This window comes from Temnothorax americanus, unplaced genomic scaffold (assembly GCF_048541705.1).
Source record: "Temnothorax americanus isolate GAGA-0224 unplaced genomic scaffold, ASM4854170v1 Scaffold21, whole genome shotgun sequence".
Classification (NCBI taxonomy): domain Eukaryota; kingdom Metazoa; phylum Arthropoda; class Insecta; order Hymenoptera; family Formicidae; genus Temnothorax; species Temnothorax americanus.
Genome location: NW_027509349.1, coordinates 3,635,739 through 3,663,419, shown reverse-complemented (window position 1 = coordinate 3,663,419; position 27,681 = coordinate 3,635,739). Strand labels below are relative to the sequence as shown.

Below are 27,681 nucleotides of genomic sequence, written 5' to 3'. Positions count from 1 at the left end.
GTCAAGGATCATCATCTCCGTACAAACGTTCAATATAATTAAACGCGATTTTATTTTATCGAGTTATTATTAGCAACTGAAAGTTTAAAAATCAAATCTCTTCCTGAAAATTAAAATGCTGCTAAATACAAAAACGATAAATTAACATCTAATTATTCAGAATAAAAACTTATTTTTCTGAATAAAAGAATATTTATCTCATACATTTCCAACTTCATCTGGAAATTCACTTCTGTTCAATCATTTTGAATAACGATTTTTATTAATTCTTTTTTACTTGTGCTGCTTTTTCATATATCAATTACTTAGTTTTAAAACTTACTCACAAAATAATTTTTACCGGATAATTAGAAGAAATGTACCAATGTTATTAATTAATGGACGTGATCGATCATCAAATACTTTATTCACCTGAAAATAAAGATTACGATCACGTGGTGGCTATCGTCTTTCATGATCTGTAACGATCGTAAGCCTCGTGGCTTACCTTCATCTAGATCACGCGACGCGATAGTCACAGTCACTTTGCTCAGCAATCGTTCATTTACATTTATTAGACGCCTCTAGAGTCATGCGAACAGCAAGAAAGAGCGCCTAAGGGAGTTGAAAAAGAGGTTTATCGCTTGATTTGTCACTTATCAGCATGATCTCCCTGCTCTATCCTATTTCTTTTCCCACGAAACGCAGTAGTTTTTTTTATTTTTTTTCAAGTTAACAACAACAAAAATTCATTTGTCAAGTAGTTTAGCTCTTAATATGAAGAATTAGGAAATATAAATTGTAGATATTTATGTACTAATAAGACAAAGATAGAAATTTGATGAGTTTTTCTTTACCTTTAAATTGAGATTATATTATCGCAATGCTTAAGTATTTAGAACGAAAAATCTTGATAATTAAATCTTAAATTAGATAAAATTTCAGCTGTTACTTAAGGATGTATCATAGGTTCAGTCTTAGATATATAGGACATAATTTTCAAAGCGCTACCAAGTGGATAAAAATTTGTAAGAATGTTCTTTTAGTCTTCCTGATGTGCTACAAAAATCGTTATATCTCAGCAACCGCTTAGTGGATTCGTTTCTACTTTTTTGTAGCACATCAGGAAGACTAAAAGAACATTCTTATAAATTTTTATCCACTTGGTAGCGCTTTGAAAATTATGTCCTATACATCTAAGACTGTACCTATGATACATTCTTAATTGTCAAAATTTGTTGACTCATCCTCTTTTCCATCTTTTCAAATATATCCTACGATAAAATAACAATCTGAATAATAGTAATTTCGTTTTTTTAGGATCCTCTGATCAATTCCCGCAACGTACCAACTTTGTTACCAAGGAACCTGACGACCCCGTTGTCCGTCAACGTGGACAATCAGATGGTACCGCATTGCGGGAACGCGGACGTCATATCCTTGCCCGACCACCTCAGTCCGGACACCAGGAAACACTTGATCGGGCCCTTCACCGGCGGCGGCATAGACGGGAGTACAACTCCCATAGTCTCTCCCACGACGTCCGCGATGGTGTCTTTCGATGGCTTCGACTACGACGCATCCGCGGGCCTGCTCGAAGTGGGACCAGATGTACTCGGGAATCTACTGCTCGGGGATCGAAATCTGGTGTGATCCATCGCGATGTGATTTATACGGGCACGGCAGAGGATCGATCGATCGATCAGGGAAATTAGAAGCTGGATTCGTTCAATATTTATATGTCTTTCGTAAGAAGTTCTTCTTTCATTCCTTTTTTGTGACACGATTTAAGTGTTGCTGCGATATATCTTTACTTCTTCATTGTAATTAAATTATAAGTAAACTGCTGATTAATTTCCTATTGTCGACGTCACACTCGATTTCAGAGCCTGTGCAATATACTAAATGCAGAAATAGAGAGCGGAGAAAGAAATTAGAGTGCGTTACGCGAGATTTCATGAGAATTCTGCTTCTAATTTCTGCGTGTAAATAAAATCATTTAATTCCCGGTGCTCTTTAATAATTTGCTAAGCTGAAGATCCCAGAAACGCGGTAAACGCAACGCAGTTTATATTAGGTGTTCAAAAAGACATTTGATTAATGTAAAAGTGGCGCAACTCGACAAACTTAGATTCAGATTTAATTAATATTTTTAGAGTGACCTTTTTACGATGATTTCTTCAAGTGGCAATCGATTCGCGTTATTTCAACGATCGATACTTTTTTACATTCTCCGAAATTTGCGAGCGAATGTTTATCAAGTATGTCAATGGGTTTTCACAAATTTGGACGAGGGAATTAATTTGTATGTTCTGACGAGCTGCGTAGCGAGTTAAGTTTGGCAGGATGATGCTCTGTTGTAAAAATGCGAGTCATATCTTTCAGTCGAGTCGATCAAAGGTTATACCGTTTTTATGATAAAGAAATTTGTAAAATTTTTGTGCACATATTTAGTTATTCTTCTATCATGTGTTTTATAAACATTACATGTATTATAATTCTTTTGATTGTACCGAAATACGTTGGTAAAATTGTTGGAAAAAAAAACACGTGTTTAAAGAATAATTCTGGTAATTAAGATTTAACGTTCTAGAAAATTATTTCTTACTACTAATTTTTAATTTTTGTTGCAAATTTCTATTCGATTACTTTTATTTGCTTTTACAAAATAACGTTCGATGCGATAGGATTTAGAATGTAGGCATAATAAAGTTAATAAAGTATGCATAATTATCGAGGAAAGTGGGATAGTAGATAAGATGTTATCTAATAATAATAATCATCATCGAACTTTAACGTGTTCAAAAATTTACAAACATCCATAGAAAAACAATCTCATCTTGAGAAAGAAAAATAAAATAAATAATTATTTAAATATTTCTAACAGAAAGAAAAATGTTATAGCCTTTTAGCGCTTCGACCTGTCTTTTCTAAAAGTTGTATATAAACGAGTGCATTTATACGCATTGGCGTGCAAATTTGCGTATAGGTATATTATTAACTAATTAAGTAGGGAATTTAACGAATAAAATAGAAAAAAGAAGTAATAAGTTGAGAGCGATATGTTGGGTTTGAGAAAGTAATGAGTGATTATCCCATCATTTCGAAATTCAAGAAAGTAATTAAAACAAAGAAAAGAAGCGTGGACAACTTCTCGATATTAGTTCCATTTTAAACAATGCAATGTCAAGAGCGGTGAACAAAAAGTATTTTTGCGACATCTTTTTTTACACATCACATAATTTAATTTTAACATTCCTTTAAACATCGCTTTGCATATTTGCAGAATGAAATACAAGATGGAGCACTATTAGTTATCAGATTTCGCATTTTTATTTTTAAAATCGATAAAGCATGACAAGTCGCGGCGTTGCTGCGATTTTAGCGTTGCATTCAAATCGCTTTCGAATTAGGAAGTCGCAATACTGACATTCTTGTCGCATGTTGCTGACTAATATTGTCTTTATTGATTGTTATTGCGGTAATTTCTACTAAGCTTTAACCAAGATTCATTTGTTGCTACTGCACCATGATTACTCGTTGCATACAACTAATATCTTATATTTAGCATTATGTTTGTGACTGCAATTTATTACTGCAGTTATTATTGTCATATAAATTTAAACATGTATTTTTTATTATAATTTTATTATTTTAATACATTATTATTACAGGTTTAATGATACTATAATAACGTTGAATTAACAGGTAGTTGACGGTATGATGTGGATACGATATGGTTAAAAAAAAGATAACCAATATTTAGAAATAAATAATATTTCTATTTCTAAAATTGAATTACATACTTTTTCACTTTTCACCAATTATAACTCCATTTTAAGATGCGTTCCGAGTTTGCAGTTAAATTGATTTAAAAATCTAGGAACTCTCTTAGAACTTTTAATAGCATTTTTATGAAATATTTTTTGATACATTATCCAATTTTTAAAACTTATGTGTATCGTCATTGATGATTATAGTTAATCTCTGCCGATAAATTACCGACAGTAGATAATTTATCGACTTTTGTCTTTAAATAAAAAATTTAAACTTAAGAATTTGTAAAGTGTGTGAAGAGAATACAATTATATAAGAGCTAGCGCGTATTTTTATTAAAATTGTAAGAATTGTAAATTTATAAAATTGTAAATTTCTAAGTTTGTAATGTCGATAAATACCGACGATTAAAATTTATAATATATGTATATGGTATGCGAACAACAAAAGTAGACAAGAGTGCAAGCAAGCGAGAATGTGTTATGGATGAATATATATGAAGAGTAATAATAATTATAGAAAAGCTGATTAATAAATAATGTATAACATTTTGTAATTTGTAAAAAATTAATAAAATCTATTTTGATACAACAACAAAATACCTGTCTTGTGAATTAATAAGCATATATACCTTTGCATCTATTTTCTATACGCTGAATTAATTTATTATTAAATTAAGATTTTCTCTCTTGTGATTCTGAGAATAATATAAGTTTTATCAAAATCTAAAATCTTAAAGGTAATTATTTAGAAAAACTTACACAGCACGAATATCCTTGACTTGGACATATCTTATAGAGGGTTAATCAAATATACATATAACTGAGAAATATAACAGTTTATGTCAGTACTAAGAAAAGTAATTTGCTGATATGTGTGTGTATTGTCCCTCTTCCTGCAGCAGGGATGGGGAGGACGTCGGTTCGCATGGCAAGTTAATATAGTTCGGCCATTACAGTATGTCAAAGAAAAAAAATCTGAATTAACCCTCTGGCCGCAGGGGAAGTGATCCGCGCAGTTCCTTGGGCTTAACGCACCCACGGCATTACCGAGTTCAAAACACCGCGGACATACACGAACAATTATACATACACCCATACACGTACACAGTCTGGAGTGTGAGGAATTACGAGTGAATGAGTCTATACTGCGCAGTTTAACTTCTGTTTGGGGACGCTTTTATTGAGGCGTTCATGTTAATCCACTTAATCCAGTCATAGTCTTACTTTGGATGTGATACAGCTTATAGTTTCGGTTTCTCTATTATGGCCACATGGGGTTATCCCACGGTCTTTCCTTTATTTAATTAAAAAAAAAAAAAAAAAAAAATCTGAATTAACCCTCTACCTGTATACGTGGATCTATGGCGTCCGACCCACATCTCCTTGTAACTTGAGAATAGGCAAGCCTGTCTTCTGTCTGGCCTGGCTCCCTCTAAAAAAAAGTAGGTGATGAGAGCTGTGTGAAGTTGCCCCCCCCCCCACTACTTAAAATCCAATAATATTGGTCATGGTGTTTGGTAGTCCATTCCCGATGATTGGTATATAGTCAAAACTTAATGCGAAAAAGACATATACTACGTTTACGCGAGCGTTACTTCTGTAGTAACTTACGATAATTCCTTCGCGTAAACGGGATTTTATATAGTAACTTACGATAATTTACTCCGCGTAAACGGGTGAATTATCGTAAGTTACTACAGAAGTAACGCTCGCGTAAACGTAGTAATATGCGCGTGAAGTTAGCCCCCCCCCTCTTGTAAAACTCGGCTTTCCAGACTGCGTATATCGTTATAATTGTAAGCATTCGTTTGGTGGTCGCGTGCTGACGTTTGGTAGTCCATTCCCGTTGATTGTTAATCAAAACTGTAATCGATAATACAAAAAAAGGACATACGTGCGTCAAAATAGCTCCCTCTCTTGTAAAACTCGGCTTTCCAGACTGCATATATCGTTATAATTGTAAGCATGTTTGGTGGCCGCGTGCTGACGTTTGGTAGTCCATTCCCGTTCATTGTTAATCAAAACTGTAATCGATAATACAAAAAAAGACATATTCGCGTAAAAATAGCTTCCTCTCTTGTAAAACTCGGGTTTTCTAGACTGCGTATATCGTTATAATTGTAAGCATTCGTTTGGTGGTCGCGTGCTAACGTTTGATAGTCCATTCCCATTTATTGTTAGCTAAAACTGTAATTAATAATAAAAAAAAAAAAACATACGCGAAGTTTGTGACGTGACATTTGTCGCGTCCTCCGCCCAGACGGTAGCTCGGCCGAGGGGAAGGCCCGGGAAGGTCAGGGATGGCGCCTCGACTCGAGTCGAGGAAGGGCCACTCGCGTTAAAGCTCCTGAGCCGGGAACTCTGCGTTGACGGTGGCGCCGTACCGTCGCGGCAGAAATAAGAACTCTCTCCTCTCACTCTTTCCAATGGAGAATTCTGTCTTGTGACATGTTGACAACTTCATTTTAAGTTGCGGTATATTTAATTACAAAAAAGAAATGATATCTCTTTAAATTAGAGCGCCAATTACAGAGAGAACATGTATATTGCCTCAAAAAATAATTGTTGCACTACTTTGAAAAACCTTTACATTGTGTCAATTAGAAAAGAATGTATAATAACAATTTTATAAGATTAAAAAATTTTATTTAAATTTAACAAGGGAATACAAGATATTTAAATACAAAGTTTACATGTGTATTTTTTAATGGTCACAAAGAATTACAGAGGTAACAGTACAAAATACAAATATTTTATTAAAATATTTAATCCAACGAGGGAATACAATTTGTATTTAAATATAAAATTTATATATGTATTTTTCAATAGAATAAAATATTTAATCACAAAGAATTACAAAGGTAACAGTACAAAATAAAAATATTTTATTAAAATACATAAATTTTTCTTGTAAAAAAACTTGGCGCTGTTAGACCTCGAAATTTTAAATAAATAAGGACAACAGTAAATAAAAATAATTCAGAGAAAAATGCGATGGGAGTAATATTAAATGATTATCAGCGTGGATGTGGGAGTGAATGATATGGGTGTGCGTGACGACGCGGACGGCGGATAATGCGGCTTATAATTAAGTATAAAATAAATTTATTTATTTATTTAAAATTTCGAGGTCTAACAGCGCCAAGTTTTTTTACAAGAAAAATTTATGTATTTTAATAAAATATTTTTATTTTGTACTGTTACCTTTGTAATTCTTTGTGATTAAATATTTTATTTTATTAAAAAATACATATATAAATTTTATATTTAAATACAAATTGTATTTCCTCGTTGGATTAAATATTTTAATAAAATATTTGTATTTTGTACTGTTACCTCTGTAATTCTTTGTGACCATTAAAAAATACACATGTAAACTTTGTATTTAAATATCTTGTATTCCCTTGTTAAATTTAAATAAAATTTTTTAATCTTATAAAATTGTTATTATACATTCTTTTCTAATTGACACAATGTAAAGGTTTTTCAAAGTAGTGCAACAATTATTTTTTGAGGCAATATACATGTTCTCTCTGTAATTGGCGCTCTAATTTAAAGAGATATCATTTCTTTTTTGTAATTGTAATAGATCACTTGAAGCGCGACTCTTCTTTTTGATAAGGTAACATAATTTTGTGACGTGTATCACTTGGGTTATAATTTTTCGGAAATAAAGATACTACTGCTTAGATTTTTTCGAGATTTTTCGAGATATAAAAATCTACCACTTGTTACTTAGGTTTTTTCGAAGTATAATACTACCACTTTCATTTTTTTTTAGGTAACAACATATACACTACTATACGTGTACTTGGCGCTTTTTTTTACCTTTTTTTAAAAAAGGTAATTTTGTGCGGATATCACGCCTTTTTGTAGTATATTACGCATTTTATAAACAGTATGTACAGGATAAAGCTATTTGGAGGTATAATACTACCACTTTGTTTTTTTCGAGGTAACAACATAACGGGGTAACAACATAATACATATACACTACTATGCGTGTACTTGGCGCTCTTTTTTACCTTTTTTTTAAAAAGGTAATTTTGTACGGATATCACGCTTTTTTGTAGTGTTACGCATCTTAATCTTATAAACAATATATCTTATAATCTTATAAACAGTATATAATACAAGGTATGAAGCTAAAATTGTTACGGACTATTATTTCTAAAGAAAACAACAATTTAATATTTTGCTTAGTTTTTTTTAAATAATAATCTGTAACCCTTTTAGTTGTACACCTTATATATTTTTCAATTTCAACATAAAACATAATCGCAATAAAGCATGATTAATGTTAATAAATCGTTAACTGTAAAATTCTTTATTTATTTTTATTTGCGTGTCTTACTGAATGTTGTTCGCAACTGTATATGTACCGATATCTTCAGGTATCGATATTTTTGATAATTATTTTTACGTCAGACATAATTTTAATTCATCCAATTTTTATTATGTCTAGACATAATTTTTGTCCAATTTTTATTATGTCTAAACATAATTTTAATTTAGCAATTTTTATTATATCATGACATAATTCTAATTCTGCCGCTAGGGAAATTTTAAGTCGATTCTTATGAATCAAGCTTGAATTCAATGTCTAGGTGTCTCAGGTTGCCGATGACGAGGTCCACATAGTGCGCTCTATAGTTTTCGGTGTACAGGTGTATTATAATACCTTGAATTCGATGGCCACGTGTTCCAAGTTGCCGATGACGAGGTCCACATAGTGCGCTTCGTAGTTTTCAGTGTCTACATGTATTAATACCTCGAATTCGATATCTACGTGTCCTACATTGGGTGCGTTCAGCCGATACTCCGCTAGCCTAGCAATCGTGAGCAGACGCTCGTTTTCGCTCGTTTCCTCTCTTTTGACCTAATGGATTAAAAGGAGAGGAAACGAGCGAAAACGAGCGACTGCTCACAATTGCTAGGCTAGCGGAGTATCGGCTGAACGCACCCATTCAGATTTAAAATTATTAATACACCTAGACACCAAAAACTATGAAGCGCATTATGTGGACCTCGTCATCGGCAACCTGGAACACGTAGACATCGAATTCGAGGTATTATTACACCTAGACACCAAAAACTACCGAGCGCGCTATCTGGACCTCGTCATCAGCAACCTGGGACACCTAAACATCGAATTCAAGGTATTAATACACGTAGACACCGAAAACTACGGAGCTCACTATCTAGACATTGTCATCGGCAACCTGGAACACTTAGACATCGCATTCAACGTATTATTACACCTGGACACCGAAAACTACGAAGCGCACTATGTGGACCTCGTCATCGGCAACCTGAGACACGTAGACATCGAATTCAACGTATTCTTACACCTGGACACCGAAAACTATGAAGCGCACTATGTGGACTTTGTCATCTTCAACCTGGAACACTTAGACATCGCATTCAACGTATTATTACACCTGGACACCGAAAACTACGAAGCGCACTATGTGGACCTCGTCATCGGCAACCTGGGACACCTATACATCAAATTCAACGTACGATTACACCTGGACACCGAAAACTATGAAGCGCACTATCTGGACCTCGTCATCAGCAACCTGGGACACCTAAACATAGAATTCAAGGTATAAATACACGTAGACACCTAAAACTACAGAACTCACTATCTAAACTTCATCATCGGCAACCTGGAACACCTAGACATCGCATTCAACGTATTATTACACCTGGACACCGAAAACTACGAAGCGCACTATGTGGACCTCGTCATCGGCAACCTGGGACACCTAGACATCGAATTCAACGTACGATTACACCTGGACACCGAAAACTATGAAGCGCACTATTTGGATTCCGTCATCGGCAACCTGGGACACGTGAACATCGAATTCAAGGTATTAATACACGTAGACACCGAAAACTACGGAGCGCACTATGTGGACCTTGTCATCGGCAACCTAGGACACCTAGACATCGCATTCAACGTACGATTACACCTGGACACCGAAAACTATGAAGCGCATTATTTGGATCCCGTCATCGGCAACCTGGGACACGTGGACATCGAATTCAAGATATTAATACACGTAGACACCGAAAACTACGGAGCGCACTATGTGGACCTCGTCATCGGCAACCTGGGACACGTAGACATCGAATTCAACGTATTATTACACCTGGACACCGAAAACTATAAAGCGCACTATCTGGACCTCGTCATCGGCAACCTGGGATACATAGACATCAAATTCAAGCTTGATTCATAAGAATCGACTTAAAAATTCCCTAGCGACACTTTCTCCCAAGCGTAGAGAACCTTCTTTTCCGTTGACTCAATATTTATTATATATATATCTAATTTACCTAAATAGAAATCTTCCTCCTGACCAGAGAGAAACCTGAGAGAGGCCATCCCGGCATTTTCGTCAATTTTTCTGTGTCACATTTTCCGACGCGCACCCTGATAAAGTGCGTATCAACTACGTCGTTCGCTCTGTAACCGCACATGGTTTGCGTCCGTGCTAATGGTTCGTGTCCGAACTAGCCAGTTAGTGGGGATATGCTGCGGCCTCGCTCGGCCACGTTCGGCCGCGCTCGGCCGCGCTCGGCCGGCCCGGCGCCTCGGCAAGCTTCGAGCGAGGAGAGAAGGACAGACATACGATTTACGATTTACTGTCTCCGTCTATGACTGCTAGCTGCCTTGGCACGCGCCGCGCGGCTATGCGACGTTGCCACGATGCCACGCACTTCGGATATCGCGTACGGTGTCTCGCCGAGTGCCGAATCTCGAGTTTTTATATATATATATATATATATATATATATATATATATATGTATATATATATATATATATATATATATAATTTATTAACATAAAAATTAAAATTTGTTAACGTAATACTATTTTTGTTAAGTAAGGAAGGAAAGGATTTTTAGAAGTCAGAGGAACGCTTACGCATAAATAAAATATATCACCTATATGTATATTAATATTGTTATTTTATTTCAAAGTAAATTAAAAGAAGTACGATATAAAAGTATGATATAAAAGTTATATATTATTTCTCATAGTAATGAATTTGGATTCCGGTAATTTATTTATCTTCTCCAGCTTCGCGCCCGCGCCCTCTGCCTCTTCCTCCACCTCGTCCTCTGCCACTGCCTCTGCCTCTGCCTCTGCCTCTGCCTCTGCCTCTGCCTCTCCCTCGCATCGCGTTGTATACCGCCCGCACCAACGAGCTTAACGTTTCAGGCTGTAACAAAAAATAAATATTTTAAGTAAAATGACATTTTCGTGTATATATATATACGTAAATAAATTTCATTATTAACACTTTGTCGAACGCTGTCACGTATGCGTCACATGTGATATGTGCGACTGTCATTGCAAAGTGTTAATAATCATTATCAATAATGATAAGAAATTATCCCATTATTTCAACACTTACGTTTAATACGATCGGCTGAGTCGCCGTCGGAGCCGTTGCTGTGGTCGACATCGTCGCCGTGGCCATGGGCGCCGTTACGACCGCCAGGGTCGTCGTTGACGTCGTGGCTCTAGAGGCCGTCGCGGCCGCCGTCGGCATCGTGATCGTGACGGCCCCCACGGCCACGATGCCGACGACGGCCGCGACGGCTCCTACGGCCACGATGCCGACGACAGCAACGACGACCCCGAGGCCCGTGACGGCCCTCACGATCACGATGCCGACGGCGGCCGCGACGGCCTCTAGAGCCACGACGTCAACGACGACCCCGGCGGTCGTAACGGCGCCCATGGCCACGGCGACGATGTCGACCACAGCAACGGCTCCGACGGCGACTCAGCCGATCGTATTAAACGTAAGTGTTGAAATAATGGGATAATTTCTTATCATTATTGATAATGATTATTAACACTTTGCAATGACAGTCGCACATATCACATGTGACGCATACGTGACAGCGTTCGTCAAAGTGTTAATAATGAAATTTATTTACGTATATATATATATACACGAAAATGTCATTTTACTTAAAATATTTATTTTTTGTTACAGCCTGAAACGTTAAGCTCGTTGGTGCGGGCGGTATACAACGCGATGCGAGGGGGAGGCAGAGGCAGAGGCGAAGCTGGAGAAGATAAATAAATCACCGGAATCCAAATTCATTACTATGAGAAATAATATATAACTTTTATATCATACTTTTATATCGTACTTCTTTTAATTTACTTTGAAATAAAATAACAATATTAATATACATATAGGTGATATATTTTATTTATGCGTAGCTGTTCCTCTGACTTCTAAAAATCCTTTCCTTCCTTACTTAACAAAAATAGTATTACGTTAACAAATTTTAATTTTTATGTTAATAAATTATATATATATATATACAGGGTGCCCCACAATTGTTGGTACTTTTTTCATATTTAGATAGAGCGAGCCAAACTGAGTCGAAAAGTCATGTACCATTTTGCAATTTTCGCAATAGTTGACGAGTTATTAATGATTAAAAATCGACGTATTAGCCCGCCCTCCGCCAAATCCAAGCGCGCGGCGAGATGCGGCCGCCCCGCGGTCGGCGCGCGGGCAGTTGTTTACTACAAGCGGCGCGTAACGCCGGGCCCCTGTCCTATAAGCGATGATAGTTTCTCGCCTTTTTTAAATAGAAATAAAATTTTCTAACAACATAGAAATTTTTTTTGTGCGTACGTATGTACATATGTGTGCACATGCATACACCAGGAAAATATCAATTCTACAGCTTAAAAAAGCGATTACTCAATTTACCTTTTTTTTAGTAAGTAACGGTTGTCTTTAAGCAAGAATATTTCTTGATAATAGTCTTAAAATGTACAAATTTTAGAAAGAGTCTTTATTATGTACTCGAAAGAAGAATTTATACTCCTTCAAAGAACATAATAAAATTTTATCAAAGAAAAGTCAAAATAATAAATAAAATAATATGAGGACCCTCGAGATTAAAATAGGAGAAGGCTATGAGGGTCAGACGCAGATCACAATGCGTAATATCAGAAATAAGTGATTTATTCGTCGTTTTGATACATTACATCGATCCGTACGTTTCGGCTCAGTTTTGAGCCATCTAGGCTTCAGCGGTATAATAGTTACAGAAATTAAGTTACACGTTCTCCGTACCGTATGGTGAGTTTACTGATTCAAAGTATTAGAAACATAGACCAATTGACCCATATCTGTAAATTTGTTCAATTAATGTTGAGATATTAAAAAGATCCCTTAGGAAACTCACCATTTGGTCTAAAAAACGTGGAATACAGAGCCATGTATACATAATGAATACTCTCTGGCTGAGAAAACTTGACGATCTTTATCGACACGACACATGCACAGCAATGATATGAAAGGTCTTGCAAGAAGAGGCATGTCGTAGGTCAACACAACGGCGAGGATTATAACAAAGCACGATTTGACACCGTCTCAAAATGACACGGTTTTCTTGCATCATGCATATGTCACGGTTTTGAGCAAATTGTAATCCATGCTCATGAAATTTGGTCGTTGGCAATCGGCGTTTTACTATTGGTACATGCAATATTGTGACAGTGTCAAATCGTGCTTTGTTATAATCCTCGCCGGTGTGTTGACCTACGACATGCCTCTTCTTGCAAGACCTTCCATATTATTGTGTGTCGTGTCGACAAGATCGTCAAGTCTTCTCGCAGAGAGTAGATATTCATTATGTACGCATGGCTCTGTATTCCATGTTTTTCAGACCGAATGGTGAGTTTCCTAAAAGATCTTTTAATATCTCAACATTAATTAAACAAATTTACAGATATGGATCAATTGGTCTATGTTTCTGATACTTTGAATCAGTAAACTCACCATACGGTACGGAGAACGTGTAACTTAACTTCTGTAACTACTGCTGAAGATGGCTCAAAGCTGAGCCGAAACGTACGGATCGATGTAATGTATCAAAACGACGAATAAATCAGTTATTTCTGATATTACGCACTGTGATCTGCGTCTGATCCTCATAGCCTTGACTTCTCCTATCAAAATAATTAGCAAATTGAATTTTTGTTTTAATTTTGTATTCTTAACTGAAGAACTGAATAATTAGAATGTAGAATATTATTTATTTTAAGTAATATTATCAAGAAAACATTTTTTGTAAAGATCATCGTTACTTAAAAGAAGAGAAAACTGAGTAATTGGTTTTCTTAGCACTAAAATGATATTTTTTTACGTGTGCGTATACGGCACGCCATTTTACTATTTAATATCATTATAAAAATTCTATCAAATTAAATCGATACTTAAAGAAAAGAATTATTATTATGTCTAGACATACTTATAATTTATCGAATTATTATTAAGCTATAATTGAAAATGCAGAATTACAATTATGTCTAGACAAAATATTAATTCTGAAATTATTTTACGTTATGACATAAAAAATTATTGGGAATTAAAATTATGTACATAATTGTAATTCCCGAATTTTACTTATGTACGCAATTTTAATACTTGAATTTCTATTATGTACAACACAATCGTAATTCTGGAATTACTTTTTTTCTTTTAGTAAGTAACGGGGTTCTTTAAGAAAGAATATTTTCTTGATAATAATCTTAAAATGTATTCATTACAAATTTTAGAAAAAGTCTTTATTATGTACTGGAAAAAAGAATTTATACTCCTTCAAAAAACATTATACTATTTTATCAAAGAAAAGTCAAAATAATAAGCAAATCAAATTTTTGTTTTAATTTTATATTTTTAATTGAATAGTTAAACAATTAGAATTTAGAATATTATTTGTTTTAAGTAAAGAGAGTAATGAGTGTATTTTAAGATTATTATAAAAATGAAATATTCTTTGCGAAGATGCGACCGTTAAAAGAAGGGAAATGGAGTAATTGGTTTTCTTAGCACTGGAATGATATTTTTTGAGCACTTCGAACAGTTCTTGCATTAAAATATTTTTATAAAGTGGATTAACCTACTGGGGACACTACTTAAAAAAAATGCGCCATGCTATCTACCGCAAGGTGGTGTGGAAATGATAGCGCTCTATCATTTTCTTGCCACAGAAAAAAAAATTATTTTTTGGCTCGCGATCTTATATCGCGATTGCTATTCATGCACAATTCACGCGCAAAAAATATCATTCCAGTGCTAAGAAAACCAATTACTCCATTTCCCTTCTTTTAACGGTCGCATCTTCGCAAAGAATATTTTATTTTTATAATAATCTTAAAATACACTCATCACTCTCTTTACTTAAAACAAATAATATTCTAAATTCTAATTGTTTAACTATTCAATTAAAAATATAAAATTAAAACAAAAATTTGATTTGCTTATTATTTTGACTTTCTTTGATAAAATGGTATAATGTTTTTTGAAGGAGTATAAATTCTTTTTTCCAGTACATGATAAAGACTTTCTCTAAAATTTGTGATGAATACATTTTAAGATTATTATCAAGAAAATATTCTTTCTTAAAGAACCCCGTTACTTACCAAAAGAAAAAAAGTAATTCCAGAATTACGATTGTGTGTACATAATAGAAATTCAAGTATTAAAATTGCGTACATAAGTAAAATTCGGGAATTACAATTATGTACATACTTTTAATTCCCGAAAATTGTTTATGTCATAACGTAAAATAAATTCAGAATTAATATTTTTTCTAGACATAATTGTAATTCTGCATTTTCAATTATAGCTTAATAATAATTCGATAATTATAAATATGTCTAGACATAATAATAATTTCTTTTCTTTAAGTATCGATTTAATTTGATAGAATTTTTATAATGATATTAAATAGTAAAATGGCGTGCCGTATACGCACACGTAAAAAAATATCATTTTAGTGCTAAGAAAACCAATTACTCAGTTTTCTCTTCTTTAAGTAACGATGATCTTTACAAAAAATGTTTTCTTGATAATATTACTTAAAATAAATAATATTCTACATTTTAATTATTCAGTTCTTCAGTTAAGAATACAAAATTAAAACAAAAATTCAATTTGCTAATTATTTTGATAGGAGAAGTCAAGGCTATGAGGATCAGACGCAGATCACAGTGCGTAATATCAGAAATAACTGATTTATTCGTCGTTTTGATACATTACATCGATCCGTACGTTTCGGCTCAGCTTTGAGCCATCTTCAGCAGTAGTTACAGAAGTTTAATTACACGTTCTCCGTACCGTATGGTGAGTTTACTTCAAAGTATCAGAAACATAGACCAATTGATCCATATCTGTAAATTTGTTTAATTAATGTTGAGATATTAAAAAAAGATTCCTTAGGAAACTCACCATTCGGTCTGAAAAACGTGGAATACAGAGCCATGCGTACATAATGAATATCTACTCTCTGCGAGAAGACTTGACGATCTTGTCGACGACACACAATAATATGAAAGGTCTTGCAAGAAGAGGCATGTCGTAGGTCAACACACCGGCGAGGATTATAACAAAGCACGATTTGACACCGTCACAATATTGCATGTACCAATAGTAAAACCCCGATTTGCCAACGACCAAAGTTCATGAGCATGGATTACAATTTGCTCAAAACCGTGACAGATGCATGATGCAAAAAATCCGTGTCATTTTGAGACGGTGTCAAATCGTGCTTTGTTATAATCCTCGCCGGTGTGTTGACCTACGACATGCCTCTTCTTGCAAGACCTTTCATATCATTGCTATGCATGTGTCGTGTCGATAAAGATCGTCAAATTTTCTCGCAGAGAGTATTCATTATGTATACATGGCTCTGTATTCCACGTTTTTCAGATCGAATGGTGAGTTTCCTAAGGGATCTTTTTAATATCTCAACATTAATTGAACAAATTTACAGATATGGATCAATTGGTCTATGTTTCTGATACTTTGAATCAGTAAACTCACCATACGGTACGGAGAACGTGTAACTTAATTTTTGTAACTACCGTTGAAGATGGCTCAAAAACTGAGCCGAAACGTACGGATCGAGGTAATGTATCAAAACGACGAATAAATCACTTATTTCTGATATTACGCACTGTGATCTGCGTCTGACCCTCATAGCCTTCTCCTATTTTAATCTCGAGGGTCCTCATATTATTTTATTTATTATTTTGACTTTTCTTTGATAAAATTTTATTATGTTCTTTGAAGAAGTATAAATTCTTCTTTCGAGTACATAATAAAGACTCTTTCTAAAATTTGTACATTTTAAGACTAATATCAAGAAAATATTCTTGCTTAAAGACAACCGTTACTTACTAAAAAAAAAGGTAAATTGAGTAATCGCTTTTTTAAGCAGTAGAATTGATATTTTCCTGGTGTATGCATGTGCACACATATGTACATACGTACGCATAAAAAAATTTTCTATGTTGTTAGAAAATTTTATTTCTATTTAAAAAAGGTGAGAAACTATATCATCGCTTAGGACAGGGGCCCGGCGTTACGCGCCGTTCGTGCGTAATCATCGCCGTTTGTAGTAAACAACTGCCCGCGCGCCGACCGCGGGGCGGCCGCATCTCGCCGCGCGCTTGGATTTGGCGGTGGGCGGGCTAATACGTCGATTTTTAATCATTAATAACTCGTCAACTATTGCGAAAATTGTAAAATGGTACATGACTTTTCGACTCAGTTTGGCTCGCTCTATCTAAATATGAAAAAAGTACCAACAATTGTGGGGCACCCTGTATATATATATATATATATATATATTTAACAACTCGAGATTCGGCACTCGGCGAGACACCGTACGCGATATCCGAAATGCGTGGCATCGTGGCAACGTCGCATAGCCGGCGCGTGCCAAGGCAGCTAGCAGTTATAGACGGAGACAGTAAATCGTAAATCGTATGTCTGTCCTTCTCTCCTCGCTCGAAGCTTGCCGAGGCGCCGGGCCGGCCGAGCGCGGCCGAGCGCGGCCGAGCGTGGCCGAGCGAGGCCGCAGCATATCCCCACTAACTGGTTAGTTCGGACACGAACCATTAGCACGGACGCAAACCATGTGCGGTTACCGAGCGAAACGACGTAGTTGATACGCATTTTATCAGGGTGCGCGTCGGAAAATGTGACACAGAAAAATTGACGAAAAATGCCGGGATGGCCTCTCTCAGGTTTCTCTCTGGAGCGAGACACTACCGTGTCTCTTGATTATACACTACGGTATTATTTTGCAGTAATGAGAGAGAGAAGAGAGAGAGAGAGAGAGAAGAGAAAGAGAGAGAGAGAGAAAAAGAGAGAGAGAGAGAGAGAGAGATTGATTTATTGATGGTCTTTATTATGCCATAGTCTATGACTTTAGGCAAAATGGCAATTACAAAGAAGAAAAGAAGTATATATGTAAAATAGAGTTAGCGAGTAGACAATTAATAGTAACAATTAACAATAAAAACAAAATTAGATCTATAAAAACAGTATTACAACAGCAGATGCACGCAAAGCTGAGGGTGATGCGCAGACTGTAAGCAACGGAAAGCAAACTACAAAGCAAAGTCGCTAGAATGGTTGGAAAGAAAAAGTAGATAAAATAATTGATAATGACTAATATGTAATGTTAACTTGACTAATTATAACTAATATGTAATATGTAATATGTTGACACTCTTAATGAAGCGATGAATGATCAGAGAGGCTCACAATGGGATCGTGAACAGAGCTAAGCTCACGCGAGAAAAGATGATCGTGTAACTTACGCTTGAAAATGGCGATGGTCGATGACGAAGTGACATCAATAGGAAGCGAGTTCCACAAGTAGATACCCGCGAGGTGAAAGGACCTGCGATACGCCTCAGTACGGTGGTTAGGAATGTGAAAAGAATGAGGTAGCGCAAGACGTGACGAACGTCTGACGGAGGGATCAAGGCTAGTAAAAATATCCGAGAGATAGCCAGGAGACATGCCGTGAGTAATCTTAAACATCTCAACACCAAGAAAGTACAGGCGTCGGTTTTTAACCGACAGCCAGCCGAGACGATGACGGTGGGGGGTGATATGTGCGTCACGCCTAAGGTTGAAGATGAAGCGAATAGTACAGTTGATAAGCCTCTGAAGCTTGGTGTTGAGCTCGTCTGACACATCGTTGTAAACGAGTGAGCAGTAATCCAAGAGGGGCCAAATCAAGGTGGTAATAAGTTTGACACGCAGATTGTGTGATAGTGAGTTTTTGTGGAACTTCAATTTATACAGCGTGAAGTGCACCCTCTTGGATATGTGCAAGACGTGGCTTCTCCATGAAAGATCAGAGCTCATGATGACTCCGAGGTTTCGCGCCTCTCTAACAAATGGAATGGAGGTGCCATTTACAGAAATGAGAAAAAGATCATTTATGCTTAAATGCTGAACTTGGTGCCTGCTTCCCAGAATTAGGACCTTTGATTTGCCAAGATTGAGAGTCAGCCCGTTAGCCGCAGCAAACTCAGAGATGACACCTACATCGTGAGCCACGAGCTGCAGAGCAGTGTTGAGATGGCTAAGAAGGCATCTGCGATAGATCTGAGTGTCGTCAGCGAATATGATGCGCTCAGTGAATCTTAGAAGGGCGCCAATGTCGTTGATAAATAAGGAAAACAGAAGAGGACCCAAAACGGATCCTTGAGGAACACCAGAAGTGACCGAGAGCCAATCGGAGAGCTCACCATCCAAGTCAACAACAGCTTGGGAGCGACCTGTAAGGTAAGAAAAGATTAGTTTAAGAGCAAGATTGGAGAAACCTAATTTTCTAAGCTTGGTCAACAAAAGGAGATGACAGACAGTGTCGAAGGCCTTGCTGAAGTCAAAGAGGACAAGGATCAGGACTTCACCCACATCAACACCGCATTTAATGTCGTGAAACAGTCGCAATAGAGCGGACTGAGTGGAGAAACCTCTGCGGTACCCCGACTGCCGATTGTCGAGAAGATGGTGAGAGTTGATAAAATCAGTGATTTGGCTGTGCAAAACTCTTTCGAATAACTTGGAGAGCTCGCACAGATTGGCAATGGGCCTTGTTTCAGATGGAGAAGATGGTGATTTAACTTTGGACAATGGGCGTAATATGGCTCGCTTCCACAATGATGGAAAGTAGCCTAAATTAAGACAACTATTGAAGAAAGATGTAATAAGATTACCGATGGAAGGCAAAGCCAAGGTGATAGGGTACAGTGGCAAGTAATCACAACCAGAGGCAAGAGAAGCGGAGGATGAAGAGGCCATTAAGGAGCGTAGGTTGTCATAAGATGTAGGAGAAAAACTAAAAGTTGGCTCGACAGGTGGAATAGATGAAATTATTTCGGAGAACTGAGATTGAGAACAGGGAGGAAAGCAGTTGGAAATGGAGGCATAATGAGCATTTAGAAGATCGTGTGAGAAGAGGTTAAGCGGTGAGGAAAGAGGTGAGTCGATAAGACCAAGATTGGCAAGTTCACGCCACAGTCTGGATGGATCCAAGATTGTACTCAATCTCTCCAAGTTGAATTTCTCCCTGGCTTGTCTCAAGTCAACCGTGAGATCGTTCCTGAATAGTTTGTAGATTTTACAGTCTAGAAAATATTGCCGGATCTACGGGCAAAATTGTAGAGTCGATTGCGATGTCGAATTCTAGCAGAGAGATCATCAGTGAGCCAAGGCGCAGAGGGGCGAGTTACGCGAAAAGTGCGACTAGGCGCGTGTATGTCCAAGCAGTCAGTAAAATTTTTGGTGATTGTGTTCAGAATGATATCAAGATCAGGCTCGCCAAGGTTTGTGTGACCAAAGTCCTCTGGAAAGGATGAAGACAATGCGGAGATGAGGGATTGCAAGAATTTTTGCTCATCAAACCTTTTGAAGCTGCGTCGGACCAAGGTGCGAGAATTGAGAGACGGAACCTGAAAAGAGTAAGATAACTCAATGAGATCGTGGCCATTGATGAAGGGAGCATGAGACTTACGAAACGATGAGACTTTACTCAAGCTGTCAACTTTAAAGACGTCTAACCATGAGTTGGATGAACGAGTGTGGAAAGTCGCTTGGGAATCGACTATGTTAAGCGATAACTGTGAAGCCATGTCCCTGAGGTAATTAGATTCGTATGAAGTAACAAGGAGGTTACAATTAAGGTCACCTGTAATGATAATATTTCTGTAGTTATGCATGAATGTGGTGAGAGTGTCAACATATTTGCTAAAATTCTTTCCTCTAGGTCTACGATACATCGATGAGAATAGGAGAGGCTCGCATGCATCACCACGAATATCGAGAACGAGAAATTCGGGCTCGTTCAAGAAAGCGGGCGGCGACGACGCCAAAACCCGCGCACGCAGCGAGTCGTGGATATAGCATGCAACACCAGAGAGAAAGAGAGAGAGAGAGAAAAAGAGAGAGAGAGAGAGAGAGAGAGAGAGAGAGAGAGAGAGAGAGAGAGAGAGAGAGAAGAGTGAGTGTGACTTGTGATCTCGTAATAGCTTTATCTTATATTTGTTACAGAAACATATATTGATGCTAGAAATGCTGCAAAAGGCTTTGAAACGTATGCATCTGCCTATGAAATTGATTCAGTTTGTCAAATGGGCAGGGGACAGCGGAGAAAGCGACTCAAGAATCCATTATCATCTTCAGGTGATTCATCTGATTCTGATACTAAAAAGCGCAAACAGGACAAATCAAGATCAAAGATACCAGTTGCTTCTCCTCCACCACCTCTTCCCGCTAGTTCATCTTCTCAGAAGAAGTCTTTAAACATTGTCTCAAAAGAAGAATATTATACCACTGACTGTTGTTTCTAACAAGAAACAAAGCAAAACAGCTACTCCTTCTTCATCTACAGCCGGTATTAAGCAGCACAAGTTCCTAGACAAAATTATAAATCTGAGGCAGCAGGCAGCTAATAAAGCACAGCAACGGAAGGAAGCAATAGCTTTGAGAAATATTTCTCATAAATTGCCTGTGAGAAAGAAGGCAGTTGATAGCACATTGTGCTCTGAACCACCAGCAAAGGTTTTAGAGGCAAGTGGGACTTGCAGATCTGATTCACAATCGTCATCAATTGTTTCATCGTTAAAGTCGCACTCTGTTGAAAAGTCATCGTCTAGTAATGAGATGTCAAGAGACATTCAGCCTTTTTTGTCTCAGTCAGATAAAACTGAGACAACTCGTTCTTCCACAAATGATTGTATACGCCAGACACCACCAAGAGATGATGAGTTCAATGAAGACAGAAGTGAAATAGACGATGAGTCTGATAAAGTCTCATCACTAGCTTTATCACAGACTGTCTTAACATCACAATTGAATACAGGTACACTACGTTAATATAGTAAAAAATCAACTTATTTCCGTAAATTGTTTTAAATTCAAACATCACTCTAAAACTTTGATAAAAAGTACATGTGTTTTATTTTTTCTCAATGTTTGTAGTTGATTACTTATGTAGTTATCTATAATTATTATGTACAGGTCTGGAAGCATCATCCGTGGCGGAATTAAAACTAAAAGTAGATAATATGCGTGCGAAACTTGACTTGGTACTTATAAATCAATGTAAATTGAATAGACTTGTACTGCCAGAGGAAAAAATTTTCTGTAAACCTCAAAACATTCCTGCACTTCCTTTAGAAACCATTGAACAGGTCAAAAGGTTTGAAAAATTTCTGTCAATTGACGTGCAGCTTGCAGACACAGTAAGTGATGTTTTATATGTTTTTATAGTAAATATTTAGTTTAATAAAGTCATCCTTATAATAACCTTGATTTTGGTTTTTATAAAAACTTTGAGACATCTTGCTAAGGTCAAAATCATGAGAGATAGCTCCACTCAATATTTTTACGTAAAGTTGTAAGCTTGGAAAATAAATATTAAAAGTATTATTTCTGCACGATTGTGATGAAAGTGGAAGTATACTCTTTAATTTAACTCTCGTAAAGCACTCTAAACGCTGCTCCTTAAAAAAAATTGTATCCAATTAAACTGACAATCAGTATATTACAGCATAAGTTTATATAGGTGACCTATCCTAGAATTATTGTCGTATGTTTAAGATTTTGCTACATTTCCTTTAATACTCTTCTGTCATTTCTTTTGGTCGAAGTTGACAAACGTTGTTAGTGGAAGTGTTGCAAGTCTTTATTATTTATTATTAGATTATATATTTCTTTACTTGATAAAATGTAACGTCGGATAACCTTTACGTATCTGTTGTTTCTATATCAATCTCCTTTTATTTCAGTGTTACTATTTGAAATCTTTTCCTTTGGGAAATGATGAAGCTCGAGCAGTATCTAAACTTATGTCAAACCTCATGAGTAACTCTCTTGCCCAAGAGTATAACTTCGATGGTCATGGAACTAAATTGGCTTTCAAATCCACAAAATTATGGGAATTGGTACAAGGTATAATGTCTGAATGAGTAGTTGAGTTCCGTGAAATGTATGTGCGCATGTGCATATATGTATATATAAAATGCGCTTTTCAGAATCCAGCTAGTTCTTTTTTTTTTTTTTAGCAAATGTTGATATTTTTTAATCTATACGTTTATTTTTTTAGGTACATTGTTGTTAAAATTTGAAGAAAGTGATCTGAGTGAAGTATTGAAGTCTTTCAGATCATATGGCTGCGAAATGCCAAAGGAAGAATGAAACCTGCACATTAGTATTACAGGTTTATTGTGATGTAGAAATATCGACATGCTCTTTTTACGTCGGAACGAAGTGACACCACCAGAGGTGCAAGATAGTTCAAGCTTTTGATACACTGCAAGATAGACCAAATAATTCTGTAAGAGGACCCTGCGGGGTGTTTATCGCGAAAAGCCACTGTTGCGATGGCCGAGTCTCGTAGATCATCCTAGTAGGACAATCATAGAGTTACGCGTTTGTGTTTAGACGCGCTAGTAAATTTTATTTTATTTTTTTATTTTTACGATTCCGATAAAAATGTGGGAGCGAGGGTTCATAGAGAGAGAGAGTGGATTTGTGAATCTGGCGTTCAATTGCGGATGTCTTGTTATAAACATGTAAGTGCGAGTTCGTCAATTGCAATTTCTGCCCAGACTTAACTATAGCGAACGAGAGAATTGCTAAATGATTATAATGACATTAGTATATATAATACATATACTATATATATATACTGATACGATACTGAAGCATCATCTTTTGTATCATTTGTTTGTTTGTTTTTATCTTACTGCGTTTATCTTTCATTATTAATACAATACCAAGATGACTCGGTTTCGACTCGGTATCTTGTGTGTAAATATATATCCGCTCATAAAAAAACCGTGTAAGAATAACTAATAAAAAAATATGTATACAAATGCAACGAGGGCAAGTCTTATCGACGAATCTTCCTTGCACTCCTCTTTTTCAGGATTTCTACATTCTACAGTGTTAAGTACCAAATATCAGTGTGATTTAAATAGTTTATTTAACATACTCGTATTAAAATACACCAATTTGTATGGGATACAATGCAATAAGCAGACCGGATGAGCAAAAAGGTCTGTCGATATTCAGAACCGTTGTTTAAAACAATGAATTATTTCGCTGCTAATTTCAATTAGTGAGAATAGATGCGAGTTCTGAATACAGACTACGAAGAACGCTAGGAGTTAATATCACCGGCGCAACATCAAAAAAACGATGAAATCGAGGGTTTTCGGTATCCGAGTCTCGAACTTTAACGGCGCGTGCAAGCTAAACGACTGACTTGACAATAAATGTTGTTCAGATCATTATTGTAGATAATTTTACGCTCTACAAAAAAGGTACGTATAGTTAGTTCCTATCTTGCTTATATATAGTTTTCAAGATATTTGAGAAAAAATAAAAAAAATCGTGTTTTTTGTTCATAAAATAATAACTTTTTATTCCGCGTTCATTTTGCAAAACAATATAAATCCCATTTATAGCACCTCAAATCAAAGCGATTCATGGTGGTTGCAATCTGGAAAGATTAATTGGACGATTCGACGTCTAATTTGACTGACCTAATAAACTATGCATTTTATAGAAATATTCTTGTACGATTGCATGTTTAATTATAATCATTAATATTTACTTAACGAGCATTTTATGATTATATTTTTTTTGTAATTATTAAATGTGCTGTGACGTTGCGGCCCGCCGCTTCGTGGCAGCGCCCCGCCGCCGTCACAAGGCGCGGAGATTCGCGCCCAGGGACGAGCCAGAGAGGCGGCGTCAGCGGCGACGAGATCTCTAGAGGCCAAAAATTTATATCATTTCCGCGTTTTGACTATTATTTTATTTTCATGTGTAATTATAATGCGCACGGCACCTTACCCACAACACGGCGAATCTTCGAGGGAGTACCGATAACGAGAGGGATCCGGGAGGACCAAGGACCGAGGAGGGGTGGCAAGAGCGGAAGCTACATGGATCGCGGGCGGCGAGAGCAACGCGGCAGCACTCTGGAATAAAACGCACTTCCAAGATCTACTTGTCATTTATATATTTACATATTTGTTTATGCTATATGCGGGTTGTAGGCTGGTTCCTGGGTACCGCAACTTGGACATTGGATCTAAAAAAAAAAAAAAAAAAAAAAGCAACGCGGCAGGCGTGCGGCGAATGAGGCAGCGATGGACAAGGCCGCCGATAGCGGAGCCCCAGGTACCGGGAAAAACCCGGCCTCAGCAATCTGCCTCCACGAAATACCGGCTCGCGGGGTGACTGATCACCGCCCCGAGGTCAATCGGAGACACACCGGCCAGAACGAAGTTCAGTCCGCTGCCCAGGGACAAATTGAAGAAGTCGCTACGCCGCCGAGAAACCGTTGTGCGCCCCCGAAGGATCCACCTTGCGACGATCCTGCGTTAGAATATTGCGCGAGCTTGCAAGCTCGCTCTCGATTGGTTGGCACGCCCCTACGGAAAGGGGTGCCGCATCGATTCCGCTATCGAGCGGAATATAGTGTTACCAGATTGGGGTTTTTTTCCCCAAAGTGGGGAATTTTTACGTTAATGGAGAAATTTTGGGGAACAAAAATTGATGGGGAAAAATTTGGGGAACATCTTAAACATGGGGATTTTTTTGGGGAAAAACCATGATATTATGGTTACGTTCGGAAATTTTCTTCTAGTATTGAAAATCTATAGTTTATGTCATCGTATACTATAGATTTTAATACCGGAAATGAATCGTTTTGGCGCTTACAGTGCTTGTAAGCGCATCCTTGTTTAATATTTAATAAACAAGGATAAAATGATGCTGGGTTTGTTCTTTATTGTTGCACTACTGTACCAGTGCAGCGATAAAGAACAGGCTTACACTGCTGTGAGCGCCAAAACAAACGCAATCTTTGAAGGTGTTTTCACGGTTACGACGGTTACGATTTTAAATGAGACATATATATTTTCATTTGTTTTATTCTGTTAGCAAGGTTAGAATAAAAATAGTAAATAAGCAGTTTATGTGACTTATATGTTAAGATTAATGTATATAGTTGAGATTAATTTATACAAAGGAAATAAGCTAGTATGTCTAAAGAAAAAAGGACATATAGAAAAGCCTGGGAATTAATTCCACAGTTTTCTGGTAAGTTTATTACTTTTAATTATTAATGCCTCTTCTCGATATCAGCATCAGCAATGCATATAAATATATGCACAATTTAAGATACATTTTTTCTTACTATGCAAATAATTATGTAGTAATTTACAATATTTATTATAGGATGGCTGTCTGCCTTGCCGGGTGAAAATACTAAAGCGTATTGCAAGCTTTGTCGGTGTCCACTTCAGGCTCACAAGAAAGATATTGAAAAACATGGTCAATGCAAAAAACATTTGGACGCATTTAAGTATTCTCAACATGCTTCAAGGAACATAACAGATTTTGTAACGAAAACTATATCGGATAAAAGAAAAATAGTTGAATTAAAAATTGCTGCTTTTATTGCAGAACATTGTTTGGTATCTTCAGTTGACCATCTTGGGAGTTTAATACCAACTTTTGATAACAAATCTCAAGTATTAAGTGAAATAAAAATCCATAGAACTAAAGGTACAGCGCTAATAAATAATGTTATCTCTCCTTGTCTTTTGGAAGATCTTATTAATGATCTTGGTAATGGACATTACTCATTGATCATCGATGAAAGTACAGCAGTGGATACCAAGAAAATTCTTTGCCTTATTATTAGATATTTTAGTGAAACGAAGAAAAAAATCGTAACAACTTTCTATAGATTAATAGAGATAGAGGGTGGTGATGCTAATACGTTAATATCAGCTTTTAAAAATCAAATCTTAAAAGATGGCCTTAAAATGGAAAATCTGATTGGAATTGGAGTTGATGGAGGCAATGTTATGATAGGTAAACATCATTCATTTTCTTCAATTTTAAAAGAAACTAATAGTGAACTTGTAGTAGTTAAATGTGTTTGTCATTCTCTTCATTTGGCTGCTGAATATTCTTGTAAATGCTTACCAAGAAATCTAGATTTTATTGTTAAAGAGTGCCACAACTGGTTTTCTTGCAGCTCTAAGCGTCAAATTGAGTATGCAAAATTATATAAAGTCTTAGAAGATAAAAAACCTCTTAAAATTGACAAATTATCAGGTACACGGTGGTTAGCAAGATGTGAAGCAATAACAAAAATAATTGATCAATGGGATGCTCTAAAACTTCACTTTAATATAGTAAAAGATAAGGAGAGATGCTACACAGCTGACCAACTGTATAATATGTTTAATACACAGTCTAATTTTGTTTACTTAACTTTCTTGAAGCATATGTTAAAACTTCTGACGGAGATTAACAAAACGTTCCAAGCAGAAAATGCTAATTCTCTTAAACTTTTAGATGATTTGCACTCTCTTTTATACTATTATATGAATATCCTTATACCTCCATCAAGACTACAATTGGAAAAAAAAAATCTTGCTAGCTTTAACTTCAAAGATTATGTAATGAGAATTGAGGCTATCGATTTTGGGTATTCTTTCGAACAAGCAGCTTGTTTGGGAGAGAT

The 27,681-nt window shown here is 36.4% G+C and overlaps 2 protein-coding genes, 1 long non-coding RNA gene and 1 pseudogene across 6 annotated transcripts in view; 2 read left to right on the top strand and 2 right to left on the bottom strand.

Moving 5' to 3' along the window:
- The window catches only part of Sima (HIF-1 transcription factor component sima), a 73,381-nt gene extending 69,604 nt beyond the window's left edge, over positions 1 to 3,777 (top strand). For both annotated transcript variants that reach the window (XM_077406824.1, XM_077406823.1), the window contains exon 14: positions 1,300 to 3,777. In XM_077406824.1, the coding sequence (XP_077262950.1) occupies positions 1,300 to 1,632 (333 nt within the window). In that variant the 3' untranslated portion in view covers positions 1,633 to 3,777. The remainder of the gene's footprint in view (positions 1 to 1,299) is intronic.
- Positions 1 to 27,681, bottom strand: part of LOC143897897 (uncharacterized) — a 46,948-nt gene that overhangs the window by 2,231 nt on the left and 17,036 nt on the right. For both annotated transcript variants that reach the window (XR_013257022.1, XR_013257023.1), the window contains exons 2-3: positions 5,653 to 5,782; positions 5,104 to 5,190 (exon numbers count right to left, since the gene is read on the bottom strand). This is a non-coding gene — a long non-coding RNA (uncharacterized LOC143897897). The remainder of the gene's footprint in view (positions 1 to 5,103; positions 5,191 to 5,652; positions 5,783 to 27,681) is intronic.
- Positions 10,725 to 11,604, bottom strand: LOC143897715 (uncharacterized). Its single transcript, XM_077406558.1, has 2 exons — positions 11,193 to 11,604; positions 10,725 to 10,997 (listed from the first exon to the last, which is right to left on the bottom strand). Exons 1-2 carry the CDS (start codon positions 11,520 to 11,522, stop codon positions 10,839 to 10,841), a joined length of 489 nt encoding a protein of 162 aa, XP_077262684.1. The 5' UTR covers positions 11,523 to 11,604; the 3' UTR covers positions 10,725 to 10,838.
- LOC143897885 (uncharacterized) lies at positions 17,846 to 27,569 on the top strand (annotated as a pseudogene). Its single transcript, XR_013257021.1, has 5 exons — positions 17,846 to 19,409; positions 21,177 to 21,987; positions 22,146 to 22,369; positions 22,916 to 23,078; positions 23,233 to 27,569. The product of XR_013257021.1 is annotated as an uncharacterized LOC143897885 (transcript).

Excerpts from the sequence above, each read along its gene's own strand:
- LOC143897715 (XM_077406558.1), bottom strand. The coding sequence starts at position 11,522 with ATGGGCGCCGTTACGACCGCCGGGGTCGTCGTTGACGTCGTGGCTCTA. Across the intron at positions 10,998-11,192 it reads CTCAGCCGATCGTATTAAAC|CCTGAAACGTTAAGCTCGTT; the intron begins GTAAGTGTTGAA and ends TTTTTGTTACAG.